General features: G+C 51.1%; 1 protein-coding gene across 1 annotated transcript in view; it reads left to right on the forward strand.

Annotated features, from left to right (window-relative positions):
- Positions 1–3,043: 3,043 nt before the first annotated feature.
- The window catches only part of PITPNA (phosphatidylinositol transfer protein alpha), a 40,507-nt gene continuing 29,351 nt past the window's right edge, over positions 3,044–14,199 (forward strand). The window contains exons 1-3 of the mRNA XM_045490478.1: positions 3,044–3,291; positions 6,969–6,999; positions 11,833–11,978. Coding sequence (XP_045346434.1) covers positions 3,272–3,291; positions 6,969–6,999; positions 11,833–11,978 — 197 coding nt within the window. The 5' untranslated portion in view covers positions 3,044–3,271. The remainder of the gene's footprint in view (positions 3,292–6,968; positions 7,000–11,832; positions 11,979–14,199) is intronic.

Genomic DNA, 14,199 nt, shown 5'->3' on the forward strand with positions numbered 1-14,199 from the left:
TCATAAGTTCCAGCCCCACATAGGGCTCTGTGCTGACAGCTCAGAGCCTGATGCCTGCTTCAGATTCTGTGTCTCCGTCTCTCTCTGCCCCTCCCCTGCTCATGGTCTGTCTGTCTTTCTCTCTCTCAAAAATAAATAAACATTAAAAAAAAGAAATTATTAGTTTTTTTAGTATGATAATGGCATGGGTTTTCGAGAAAATATTCCTACTCCTAGAATGCATACCAAAACATAGAGGGGTGAGGTGGTATGATGTCTGAGATCTGCTTTAAAATGTTTCAGAAAAGGGGCGACTGGGTGGCTTAGTTGGTTAAGCGTCTGACTTCAGCTCAGGTCGTGATCTCACAGTCTGTGAGTTTAGTTCGCGCCCCGCATCAGGCTCTGTGCTGACAGTGCAGAGCCTGCTTCGGATCCTCTGTCCCCTCCTTCCCCTCTGCTCCTCCCCCGCTCACGCGCGTGCGCGATCTCTCTAAAAAATACGTAAACGTTTAAAATAAAATGTTCCAGAAAAGAGATAAAGCATGAGCGGCAAAATCTCTCTAACCGTTGGATCTGGGTGACAAGGACTGGGGGTTCCTTAAGGCCCTGGGTGGCTGCCCCCTGTCCCCGGAACAGAGATACAGTTCTCTAGCTTGGCACTCAGTCCCACCTGTGTGCCCACGCAGAACACGCTCGAATGCTAACCAGAGGCCCTCGTAGCATCCTGCCTCTGCACCTTTGCATGTCATAGTTTCCCTCTGGAGATGCCATTTCCTCTTCCAATGTGGCTCAAGTGCCTGTTGTCCCAGGATGCTTCCCACGCCTCTGCAGCCCAGAGAGGCCTCTTCTTGGACCTGTTCTTTGTGTCACACATGTTCCCCTTTGTCACAAGCTACCTTGTGTCACAAGTTACAGTTCTCCAAAACTACAAGTCCTCCTCCCTGTGAGCAACTCAAGAGCAGGGGCTGTTTCTCAGGCATTTCGATTATTGTTTCGTTTCTTACGTTCCCCAGAGCCCAGCACAGCCCTCCAAGCCCCTTTGTCTCAGCTTTTGTTAACTAAGAGTCTGCTTAGCAATAATTCCTCTCATCATGGAGGGCTCAGTGTAAACCTCGCCTCCTCTAAGCGCCTTCCCTGACCACCCCATTAATGTCACCTGCCACTGCCCACAGTCACCATGTTCAGCCTCTCCGGAACATTTATCACTACTTGAAGTTATTTCTGTGTTTGTTTATACTCCACTCCCTCACTCTGAACAAGGGAAGGACCTGGTTTTTCTAGGTCACCCCCTGTGTCCCAAGTGCTGAGAAAAAGGCCCAGGACAGGGCCAGGAGCTCAATCAGTATTTACTGAGTGAATTCACTAGTTGTCCCAACTAGACTTCAGGCTCCCAGAGGGCATGGTTCGGTTACTTTCTGGAGAGAACTAGCACATGGCGATTGTTAAACAACTATTCACTGCTATTATGTAGGAGAAAAAGCCCTCTACTGAAGGGTCAGGGGATCAGGGTCCAGTTCAACTTGGACTTTGGGTGGTAATATCTCTTCTCTTGGCCTTCCTTCAAGGGGCTTGGATTTCTGGGGCAATCCACGCACCTACTTTAGGATTTGATGAACGAGTGGCCAACATGGGCAATACTCAGAGCTGTCCTGGGGTACGAATCATAGCTTGACAGCAATATGCCACCTACTCCACCCTCCCTTCCCAAATCCGTTCAGTGGCAGCCCACCCACCATCACCTGGCTGTCTCTCAAGTCCAACCGTGGAGTCATTATCTTCTGCTGTGCAAATCTACCTTTCTGGTATTCTTCTAAAGACAGTACTGCCCACCCAGGCTCCCAGGCCAGAAACCTGGGTCGTTTTCTTCCTTTCTCCCTCAGCCAATTAGTCAACAAGCCTTTCTGATATTACCTCTTGAGCTGCTTCCCTCCACTGCCCTTTCCCATCACTGTCATCTTCACCTGGACTTCTGCAGAGGCCTCCTTACTGGTCACCCTGCCTCTGCTCTGGCCCCCGCCATCCCCTCTCCACTCACCGCTCAGAGTGAGCCTCCAAACACCAAACCTAGTTAAAACCCCTAAAAGGCCCCAGCTCCCTTAGGATGGACTCCAAACAACTTATTATCACCTGTCAGGAACTGCATTATCTGCCCCCAACCCTCTCCGCACTCTGCCTGGTAAAACCTCCCTTTCCAAGCTCTCTGCAGACATCAGCTTAGAACTTCCTCTTCCAGGGAGTGCCTGGCTGGCTCATTCCATAGAGCATGTGCCTCTTGATCTCAGGGTCGTGAGTTTGAGCCCCACGTTGGGTGCAGGGATTCCTTTATAAAAAAAAATCTTAAAAACAAAGTGAAAAAAAAAACAAACAAACCCTCTTCTTCCAGGAAAATTTTGAGGACTATACCTCCAGTGTAATCCCATCAAGCTTGTGTTTCACTATTCACGGGCCTTTTCTCATTTCTGCTCGGTTCATTCTCTCAAAAAAAAAGCACAGGTTTTGGTACACAGCAGGTACTCTGCAAACACTTATTGGATGAATGACATCACACTAAGACTGTTAGGTGAAAATCTCCATCACATGCTCTCTATGGACTTGAACAAGTCATTCATTCACTTTTGAGCAATTCCTTTAGCCTCTGCCTCCTCCTCCTCCTCACCTGTAAATGCGGACAGTAATGGTAACTTTTTCCGGTAGAGTTGTTGTGAGGAGTCAAGCACTTAGAACAGCAGTTGCATGTAAATTTGGCTATTTTTAATATTTTCTTGGCACAACTGTTTCCTTGATCTCAACCCACCCCGCTGAGGGGGGCCAAACGTACAGGTGCAAAACAGTCACACCTAGGTCCCCACGCGACACCTTGATGTCCGCTTCGCCTACTGCCCTGGGCGGGCGGCGGGGAGTTCTTGACCCCCGCTGGGGGCCCACCTCGGAAGAGGACGCAGACGCCACGGCCCACTTAAGGATGGAGGGGGCGGGCCCGAGAAGGCTCCGCCTTCACGCTGAGGTCAGCGCGCACCGCTGCGTGTGACGCTCTGGTTGCCGCAGAGACGCCCCGCCCCCGCGCGGCGCTGCGGAACCGGAGCTCCGGGCGGCGTCGGCAGCGGCGCGGGAGGCGGCAAGGCCGGGGCGGCAGAAGCCGGCGCGGCGACCGCAGCGAGAGCGGCGGGGACGGAGCAGACCACGACGAAGGCGCGCAGGCAGCAGGGCCGGGCCGGGCCACGGGGAGAGCGGCCGCCGGGAAGCGGGCGGGAGGCCGGGCGGGCAGCGGGCAGCCGCCGAGCTGCGGAGCGACATGGTGCTGCTCAAGGAGTAGTGAGTGTCCGGCGCGCCGTGCGGAAGCGGGGAGGAAGGGACAGTCGGGGATGACGACCAGGGAGCCTGATGGCTTGGCGGAGTGGATGCAGCGACCGGACGGGGATGGGGAGCAATGGATGGGCTGTTGGGCGGCCCAGCAGGGGCTGAGGGGACCGTGAGGGCCGGAAAGGGCCTGAGGTGGGGCCAACGGGGATAGAGGGATACGGACAGCTCCTGAGGTGGGGCCTGAGGGACAGTGAGGGCCGAATAGGCCTGAGAGAAGAGGCCAAAGGGACAATGGGGGCTGGACAGGGCCAGAGATGGGGTCAAGGGGACAGTGAGAGCCAGCAGGGCATGAGGAGGGGCTTGAGGGGATGGAGATGCGTGGTGGCCCTACAGTGGGGGCAGAGGGACGAAGGGGCCCGCCAGAACTACAGGAGTGGCCGCGGGGACTGGCGGGAGAAGGAGGAGTAGGCTTCAGGGGCTGAGGAACAGTTAAGACAGCTTCAGGAATGGAGCTGAGATGGTGGAGAGGAGCGTGAGGGGGACCTGGAGTATGAGGAGTGGCCGCCTTAGGCATGGGGAGGATTGTAAAGAAGTGCACACAGGGAAAGGTGCAGGGAGTTAGGGCCAGGCTTGGGTGACAGAGGAAGGGTCTAAGAAGATTGCAGGGGGGACTGGTGGCGTGACATGGTGCCTAAGTGGTAGGTGCAGGGGAGGAGGTACTTGGAAAGAAGCTTAGGATGTTTGCTTGGGACTTGGGGGACACTTGGGGAAGGCATCCAGAAAATATTGGGGAGGAGCTGGTTTGTGGGAGTTATAGTGCTGGAGAGGGCTGGGATGTTACCGGGGTAGAGGACAGTTTGGAGAGGGAGTAGGTTTGTGAATGTATGTAATAAATAAACCTATTGGAGTAGGGGTTAGGGGGCAGGGGCAGCCTGTCTCTAGGGCAATCTCAGTCTTGGTGCAAAGAGGGAAATTCCTTTGAGAAATTAAGGAGGTTCCCATAAAGCCATTACTTGAGGAAAGACAGTGAAGGGTGAGGGAGTTCTCGACTAGTGACTGGGGTGGAAAACTAGTGACTTCTGGTAGGTGTTGCAGGCAGAAGGCTTGCTCTTGAAATCCAGGGGATTGGATGACAGGTGGGGATGTGTAGATGGCTAAATCTTTCAAACACTAGATGACCCGTCACTGAAGCTCATGGTTCCAAGTAAACATTTCAGGGCTTCCTCCCTGCCCCCAAAGAGGAGAGATTGAATGCGTGTGTGCAGAATTTACAGTGAAACTGTGCTTCCCTGGAGAAGAGGGTGGGTGGGCAGCTTTGGGTCAGAAGCCCAGGAAATCCAGAAGGGGGAGATGTCCCCATAGAGAGCAACTGGTGGAACTCACTTGGTAGCCAGGCAGGTGTGCGGAGGGCTGTTTCCATTCTGTCATTGAAAGCACTTTGCCCCATCCCATATGGCTTGCTCCTTGGAGGTGTTTAGGACATTTAGGACATAGTGTGGTGCTTTGGATAACAAAGGGAGCAGAGACCCAAGCTGTCGTCCCAGCTGGACACCTCATCTGAACAGCATTTTTTGGAGCCCCTCCACCTCTGGTTCTTGACATCCAGTCTGATGTTGATCCAGCCAGAGCTTGGAGCTTGGTATGGTGAGGAGGAAGAACCTTGGGATACCAATGGGAGGAGAGCATGGTGCACTTTGGCTTTTAACCTCAACCGTCCAGAAAACAGGCTTTTCCCATCCCATTCTCCTGATCTTTTTATCTCTTCCCAAGTGAATTCCAGAGTCTGTAGAAACCTGTAGTTTTGTGAAGAAGGTCAGGCAGGGAAGGGACCTTCAGAAGAGATCTGAGTGAGTTTTGAAGAAAGGGCCTTCCTCCCCAGTCTTTGTTCTTCTATCCTTGAAGCCTATCAGGGAAAGGTCCAAGGTGCCGGGGCTGCAGAGCCTGCCTGGCATCTGCGTTTCCTTCCTGCCTGACTTGTGCCCCGCGTGTGCTCCGGCGAGTGTGTGCGTCCTGGGGCAGGGGCCGAGGAGGGGGGCATCCGAGACACTTGGCCATGGCTGCAGTGCTGCAGCTCTGGGAAGGGTGGAAGTGAAGGTCACACTGAAGTGAGCACAGCTCCAGTCTCAGCCCAGCACTGCCCCTGTGGCCCTATCCTTTGGAATTGCACCCAATTGCTGCTAAAGTGGTTTTGCTCCTGAGGAGCCAGGGAGAGACGTCCGGGTGTGCGGCTGTCACGTAAGGCAGCCTCAGAGCATCCCGTCAGGAGCTGGGGGAGACTTGGTGCCTACCCAGGGTCTGGCGGTTTCCCTGGTGATTTTTCTGACACTTCCTCTAACAGGATTCTCCTGGATTTGATTTCTGCAAATTCTTGGATGTGATTCGTACTGCTGTTCTTGCAGATAAAAGGCGTATTGTTTTCTAGGAAGTTTCTTCTGAGGGTGCAGAAATTGTGGCCTCCACGTTGAAAGTATTTTTCTGCGCTGTCGGCTTTCTCTAATGGGAGGAGGGCATTCGCGGCGGCATCCAGTAACCTGCAGGATTTGTGTTATTTGAGTCATTCTGGAGGAGGGGGTTAGCAGGCAGTAAGCACTTGAAGCCCCTTTTGTTTTTCCTGCTCCTTTTCTGCCCCGCACCTTGCCTTCAGTGTGATGTTTTTCTCGGACCCCTGTGTGCTTCTTGCTACCTGGGGGACCTTTGTGGATTTGGAAAATAGTGAGCGGACTGTTTAGCAGCCTGGAGCACAGATCCCAGTTGTCGGAAGCACTGCCTAGGAAGGAGAACATAGCAGCTCACGCTTCGCCAAGCGTGCGAGGTGCAGGAGGCTCCAGGGCGTTCCAGCTGGGGTCTGGGCACTGAGAACCTGAGCTCGGGAGCGGGCCTCGTCTGTATGAATACAACCAAGTGTTTTGGTCTCACCTTTCTGACTGCACGGCTTTCAGCTGGGTCTCGGCTGTTGCTCTGCCACTAGCCCTCGCACCTCTGTGGAATGCTGACGGGTGTGAGACCTGGCTGGGCATGACTTGTTGGTCATGGCTTGTTGGCACCTCCCACAATCAGTGGTCGTTAAGATGGAGAAGAAGTAAAAGGAAACTGTCAATTGGGGTGCCTTTGGACAGCTTCTGGAGTTGAAGACACAAGTCGAGTGTCCTCTCTTGGTGACTTTGTGATAGTAGCTTGTATTGCAATATCCTGCCTCAGAGCAGAGATGGTTGGTGTGTGCTCTTGGGGTGATTAAGCTTTGAAGGAGCTTGGTCCCTTCCTAGCTTTCTACCTTGAGGGCCATCGTCAGGACATTGGGCCCGTAGAGATGAAATCCCCAGGGCCCGAGTCTTCAGGTCTGACTCCTCATCTTGGCTTCAGAGTTTGCGGGGGGGGGGAGGGGGTCCTCGTTTTGCTGGGAAAGATATCAATGGGGGAAAGGGAGAAGAAGACAGCTCCAAATGTGAGTCAGAGGCCTGCAAAGTAGCCCGTAGGGGGACAGGCTTGCACTGAATCACAGGTTCTAAGTTGGGGCTGAAGGGCACAGACGATCCTGCCTCATAGCACTCAGGGGGCCGTTCTCTGCTGGGTTTTCAGCAGTGAGCATATGCCATGTGCAACAGAACATTTAAGACTGTTCTACAGTGGTGCTGTAATGGCCTTGGGTAGCATTCAGGCCTGAAGTTGATACTGTTTTCCCTCTCTTGTAGCCGAGTCATCCTGCCTGTGTCTGTAGATGAGGTAAGTTTTTTTTTTTCCTTTTTATTCATAGTTTCTTTTTATTCATATAATTGCTTGCAACCATTAGCTACGTTGGGCTACAAGTGGCCCACCCTCTTGGTGTGGTTTTCATGGTTGTTCTAACCTAGAGATACTCAGTATCTGATGAGAATTTTCCTAGTGCCACCTTTAGTCGAAGGAGGGCACCTATTTTGTATATCTGCAACCTGCCTCAAGCTGTCGGCATGCTAGGTAACTTTGAATGGAGACTTTGGATAGAGACTAAACCAGCCCCTTTTACCTGCCAAGACTGTGCCTGTTGGGGGACATTTTATTGAGGGGACTGAGTGTGTGAGGGGATTTCTGGGCCCTCCAGCACTTGACTGGGAAGCGTGCACGGCCCTCTCTCTGGATGTGCAACAAACCAGTAGGGCGGGAAATCTCCGAGGCCCTCCCTAGCCATGCTCTAGGTGACCGCTGGGAAGACCAAGGCCCCGAACCCTTTTACGGAGGGCAAGGAATAACAAATGGGCTTGGCTTGCCCTCTGTCCTTTTATGGTTTTAGGCCCAACGTCCCTGTGTATGGGGATCTGGCAGGACCTGCCCCAAGAAGGTTCATAGGCCATGCTGACTCAGAATCGTGTCTTGGACAGCAGAAAACTGTCATAGAGCCTCCCTTGTTCCATCCTTTCTTTGAATCTCCTCTACTGTCTTCTCTTGTTGCAGCCTGTTCTTTGCACCCCCCAGCTTCTAGCCAGGCTCCAGTTTGGGTGAAGTGTGTCAGCCAGCGCGGTGCCCTCAGTCACTGTCTTTCCTGTGGTGTCAGCATGAAGCTCCTGTGATAACTTACACTCTGTTCCAAATATGAAATGGACCTTTGAAAAATGAAATCAGGCCAACAGAGCCTGCAGCACACTTTAGATGAGAGAGATATCCAAGCTTCTTGGACCCAAAGGGGGTGGGTAGGCATCGGCCCCCTAGAGGATCGTCTCCAGTGGTGGACTGTAATCTGATAAGAGCTGTGGAGACCTGGGGGTGGGAGCCAGAGGTGGTCCTCGAACATGCTCTGGGAGCTCTAGGAAAGGAGCTTGAGACAAACCAGACTGGGGATGCAGGGCAAAGGGCATGGAAAGGATAGATGCTCCTATCCCTGGAAGCACCTGACGTGTACCTGGGGCCTGGGAACCCTGTGCTTAGGCTGACAGGTGTTGGGCTTGGGGGGCTCCTGTTAACCCACCTCCTTGGGGGCCTTGCCGTCTTTGTGAAAAATAAAAGTGATGATTTTCCAAATCAGGAGGCCAAGCGGGAAGGCTCGGCCTGTCCCTTACCCTGAAACTCAGCTCTTGGGAGTCCAGTAACCCTCTCTTTGTTGTACAGGATGATCCCACCCCCCCACCCCCGCCCGCCGCCCCCAGTCAGGAAGATGTCCCCCAGGAACTCCGGAGTACCTCAGTGTAGCATTTAGGGGCAAAATGGGTCTTTTCACAGGGAGTATCTTGATGGAACAAGGATGGGAATATTTGTGAGAAGCGTGGCCAACCCAGGAGAGCCAGCACTGTTCAGGAGCACCTATTGGCTACTCTGCAGCAAGGCTGGAGGTGACTTAGGATGGGGCCAAGAGTGGAGGGAAAGAGGAACTCACCTTGAGATCATCTGCAATTGGCAGTTTTTAGCTTGTGATTTTTTTTTTTTTTTTTTTTTTTTTGCAGCATTGAGGAAGTGATGGGGCAGGGTGAACAGAGCCTAAAGTCTAAGCAGAAGCTTGGGAAGTAAGCTCTGCTAAGGATTCATCTGTCCGCCTGGGAATGATCAGCCTTTTCTTAGCTAGAAACCACTGATGAGAAAGCAAGTACATGGCTTGGGTAGGGTGAAGCAGGTGCTGCTTCTCTAAGATTTTTTGTTTTTAAGTAACCTCTATGGCCCTAGTGTGGGTCTTGAACTTATAACCCCAAGATCAAGAATCCCTTGCTCCACCATCTGAGCCAGCAGGCACCCTGGAGCTGCTTTTCTGATGGCTTAAACCTTAGTTCCAGAGATCAGAAAATCTTGAATGGGGAAGCCAAAGAAGAAACAAGTAATGATCAACCTTTTCAGTCTTCATCAATAGACCCATCATGACTCATGGTTCCCATGGGAACAGCCCAGCATCATATGACTGTTGGACTTACTTCCTAATTGGAGGCCTTGATTTGAGGCCCTCGTGGCTTTCTTTCCTTTTTTTTTTTAAAAGTTTATTTATTTATGTAAGTGATTTGTGTAGCCAACGTGGAGCTTAACTCAAGGCCTCAGGATCAAGAATTGCATGCTCTTGTGACTGAGCCAGCCAGGCACCCTTCCTCAGGGCTTTCTGTTGTAGGTTGGGAAGGAGAAGAAGGAGAAAAGAGAAGGCCATGTCTTTATAACGATCCTGATGGTGTGAATCAATATTTCGGGGCGGAATTAGCTTCTATCTGGCCAGAGCCTTTGGGTTAACACTGCACAGGGTTTCTAGGCCTTCTGCGGAGAAAGCCCTGGATGTTTGACAAGGGTGTGTCCACCGGTGGTTCCTGGCTTAGATAGGCCCACCCTCTTCCCTGTGGGCAGGGCTGTTTTACTTCCCATTTCCAGAAATGCATGTTACCATCCGCCTGTGATACCCGGCCTGACACAGTCACGTGGATGGGGCCAACAGCTGTGCTGTTTTTCATGATAATATTGCCTGTCAGTGTTTCAGGCCCACCCACTGCATGTTCCTGGGCTCCCACTCCCAGGTTGCCTAAGTGGTAGAGTCTGTTTTTCTTAGCTGAGTGTCTTAGTTCTTTGGGACAAGGGCAGGCCTTATTGTCCTAGGCCTGAGGAGGCTGGAATCCTCAGATGGATAAGGGTTTTCTATCTGGTTTAATGGTCTGCCCGCCACCCCCACCCCCATCTGAGTGTGGCTGCTTTCCGCTTTCCCAAGGTGTGGCGCCACTTTGCCAAAGGGAACCCTCTGGCATGAAAAGTGTCCCTCACTTGTAGCTTCTGAAGGCCAGTCTTACTTAACCCCTTTGGATTAACAGAACGGCCTTCACTTGTCTCATTGGGATTAAAGGATCAGAATATCAAGAGAGATTAAAGGGGGAAGATGCCGGCCCAACAGACTGATCCTCTTAGAGCCTGCCCTCTGGTTCCTGTATCTGATGAGGAACCAAATGAAGGGGATTAGTGTCTGTGTGGGGGCCCCTCCCCAAGCAGCGCCACCAGCCAACAGCCCTGTCCCCTCCGCCAGGCCCTTTCTTCAGCCTGTCCTTCAGGATTGCTGAGTCAGTGGTTAGATGTTATTATGACTCTTCTCTGAAACAATTAATGCTCCTTCTTAGGAACCCCTGTTTTAGCCCAACCCGGACCCACTTGAGGGGGTGGACTTGGAAAGGCACAGAGACAGCTTGGTGTTCCACGGGGGCATTGAGGCAGCACTGATGTTGTTCAGGATTAGCAAGGTCAAGGTGACTGGCTCTGTCCCAGATGTTTCTCTCTATGGGATTAACTGAGCCTTGATCACTTGCTTAGGCCTTTCTTTGGCATTTTATACTGGGTTTTTACTTTGGAAGTTAGGCCTCTAGGCGTTTGTCCTAGTGTGCTGCCTCCCCCAGACTCTGCCCAGAAATTTCCCTGCAGTGCTTCGTTCTGAAGCTGCCTGGTAGAGCGGGCTTCCAAGTTTGAGGGGAAGTAGCCCTGGAAGCTGCCTCTGCTCCTTGCTGTTGCAGGGAGTGGGTTAAGTGGCAGCTGCTCAGAGACGCAGCCTCTCTCTTTTAATCTCGAAGGGAGGGAACCCCTTGTCTGTCTCTCCTGGGCGTAAAAGGAGTCTGGGGAGCAACGTAGAGGGTGAGGAAAACCTTTATACCCACAGTGTGATTACGTACCTTTTTTTCTCATCCTCCCTGAATAGTTGTTCCTGGTGGCACTGGCAGTAAGAGGGAAAATGCATCCTCCGGTATAGACATAACTTCCTGCATTAACTACTGCCGTTCGTTCTTTTTGCCTTATTTTTCCCTCCAAACAGCTTCACTCAGAAGGTTGCAGAGAAGGGCCAGGTCTGGGCAATGCCCAGGTCACTGGCCGTAACACTGGGTTGTCCTGAGGGGGTCAGAGGAGGCCAGTAACCTTGACTGGTGACTTGATAGGGTGGCAGATGACCAAATAAAGGAAAACCAGGTTCTTGCCATCTAGTAAAGGCACACACCGTGGGGTCGGAATCTCTGTCATCCAGTATGGGAAGCAGGCCACTTGCCCCAGCGCTACCAGGAATCTGGAAAGCATCAGGAGGTTTGGTCGCCTGTAAAACTGTTCTCTGAGTTGCTGGCAGGGTGACGAGCTGCCCGACACTAGAGAAAAAACAGGTAGATGAGTCAGTTTACAGCAGAGGTTGTGGACTTCTCAGAGCACTGGGGCAACTTTCTTTGACAAGAAGTCCTGTGTTAGAATCTGTTTGAATGAATGGGGTGAAGAGATTCTAGCGGCCGACCCAGATCTGGTTTTAGGGTCTTAATACCAGAGGCAGGTTCAGGGAAGAAGCTGCCTTGGACTCTCTAATCTGGTTCCTGAGTAGTGGTGTGAAGTTAAGTATATTTACCTGGCTCCTTCAGCCTTGCTGGAAGAAGGGAAAATGGGAAGGATGAAACGAAACACATCTGATAGCTAAAGAGAGGCCACGGAGCAGCGTTCTTAGTCGCTGTGGGTGGATTTGGGCAAGGTCCCAGTGGAACTGCAGAATGAGGTCCTGGATGCAGGGGAATCCCAGAGTGATCTCACTGGACAGTTCCTGGCAACTGGACTCTGTGCGCTTGTCGAGAAGACTCTGCACTGACAATGACTCCTGTCTCTCTGTTCCTCTAGTACCAAGTAGGGCAGCTGTATTCTGTGGCCGAGGCCAGTAAAAACGAAACGGGTGGTGGTGAAGGCGTGGAGGTCCTGGTGAACGAGCCCTACGAGAAGGATGGCGAGAAAGGCCAGTACACACACAAGATCTACCACCTACAGAGGTATGTGGCCGAGCAGCAGGGCTGGGAGGCAGGCAGGGATCGAAACAGAGATAGTGGATCACTGGGGTTTTTTTCCGGGTTCTCGGCTGGTTACGCGGGTTGCTTCACCTGTGAGAGTGGGTGTAGAGGACACTTCTTTGCTCGTTTAAAGGTTTTTTAGTTTATTTTTAATTTATTTTTTGGATTTTTTTTTTTTTTTTTAATACTTTCCCCGCCAGGTTCCTCGTCCCTAGAGGTGGTAGTGTTTAGTTTCTTGGAGGCTGTTCCATGGTCTGTGAGTATAGGGGTGTGTGTGTGTGTATGTATGTATGGGTGTTCCATTTCCTTTATTGTTCTCTCATCCATGGGATCAAACTATACGCACGGATCTGGACTTGGCGCTTTTGTTACTTGTCATATCATAGCTGTCTTTGGCTGTCAGCATATTCTACCCTGTTCTTTTAGAGAGCGCAGTGCTACGTCATACAGATGTGCTATAGTCCTGCTTCACCAGTCCTCCCCTGCTGGATGGACCGTCATCCTTGCCAGATGTTACACAGATCTTTTGCTGTACTTATGTGTATAAATTTATAGTACATGCTCCTAAAAGTGAAATTGGGAGCAGGTAGTATTTTAAATTCTGATACTGGGGAATTGGTTACTAGAGAACTTGAAGCACCTCTTTTTGGATCAAAGGCATACGTATTTAATTAAAAGAAATTTTTTTTAATGTTTACTTATTTTTGAGAGAGAGAGAGAGAGAGACACAGAGTGTGAGCTGGGGAGGGGCAGAGAGAGGGAAACCCAGAATCCGAAACAGGCTCCAGGCTCTGTGTCAGCACAGAGCCCGAAGCAGGGTTCGAACCCACGCACTGTGAGATCATGACCTGAGCCGAAGTCGGACGCTTAACCGACTGAGCCACCCAGGTGCCCCAAAGGCATAAGTAAACGTGAGTCTGAGGGGTGCCTGGGTGGCTCAGTGGGTTAAGCGCCAGGCTTAGCTCAGGTCATGATCTCACAGTGCATGGGTTTGAGCCCCGCGTCCAAATTTGTGCTGACAGCTCAGAGCTTGGAGCCTGCTTCTGATTCTGGGTCTACCTCTGTCTGCCCCTCCCCAGCTTACATGCTGTCTGTCTCTCTCTCAAAACTAAATAAACATTAAAAAAATAAATAAAAATAAAAGTGAGTCTTATTTGTATACCAAAATCTATAGCAAATCACATAGATTTGCTGAATCATATATTTCAGTAAACAGTCATATTTCAGTAAACTCTAAGCTGACCCAAAGGGCGCTGAAAGCCATGGTAAACATACACCAGCTTGAATGGAAGTTGAACAAAGCTAGTTTTAGAAACTATCCAGTACTGGAAAAAATAAATCTCATCTATGCCCTTCCCCCCCCCCCCCCCATCTATGTTTTTTAACTGTGGTAAAATACACAAAACACAAAATTCACCATTTTTAAGTTCAGTGGCAATAAGTACATTTACATTGCCATGTAACATAAACCGGAATCTTCATTTCCAGTCGCTGAACTGACTAGACATGAAATCAATTTCATTTTCGTCTGGTGAAATCCCTGACTTAATGTAGTCTGATGCTCTGGAGATGAAAAGTGCTAGCCCAGAGCGGTCCAGGATTTTGTGAGTGCTGGAACCAGGAAGAGAGCAACACCGTAAAGTGGGGAAATCTCGCCATGATCCCATTTCCTTGCCGTTGTCTTCTTTCTCCTCCATGTCTCCTCTTCGACTTCTTCCATCCCTACTCAGTTGACTGCCAGCCAGTCCTTACTGAGCCATTCGCCGTTGGTTAGAATAAGACTCAGGATATGCCTTCCCCATAGCGTCTCTGTGTTTTCCTAAAGAGGACTTTGCAGAGAGAGTGAGGTTGGGAGAAGAGACCAGCTGGTTTCTTACGACTCAGTTGGTCCAACCAAAGTGTCAGAGGGGAGATCTGTACATGTGGAGGGTGGGACATGTCTTACTCTCTTCCTTAAAAGAGAGGGGGTAAACTTTGGGCTGCCACCACCACTCTTGACTTAACTTCAACTGCAAAAACCAGGTGGAAACCAACAGTGCTGAATCCCGTGACCACCTTCCCTCATGAGGATCAAAGCCTTCCTGTCAGCCGTCTGGTTGCCCTGGTCAGAAATATGGGCTGCCCACTACCTTCTTCCTCGTCCCTCATATCACATCAAGTCCTTTTGACTCCATCTCCTTAGTACCTCCAGCATTTCCACTGC

The sequence above is a fragment of the Leopardus geoffroyi genome, chromosome E1 (assembly GCF_018350155.1).
Source record: "Leopardus geoffroyi isolate Oge1 chromosome E1, O.geoffroyi_Oge1_pat1.0, whole genome shotgun sequence".
Classification (NCBI taxonomy): domain Eukaryota; kingdom Metazoa; phylum Chordata; class Mammalia; order Carnivora; family Felidae; genus Leopardus; species Leopardus geoffroyi.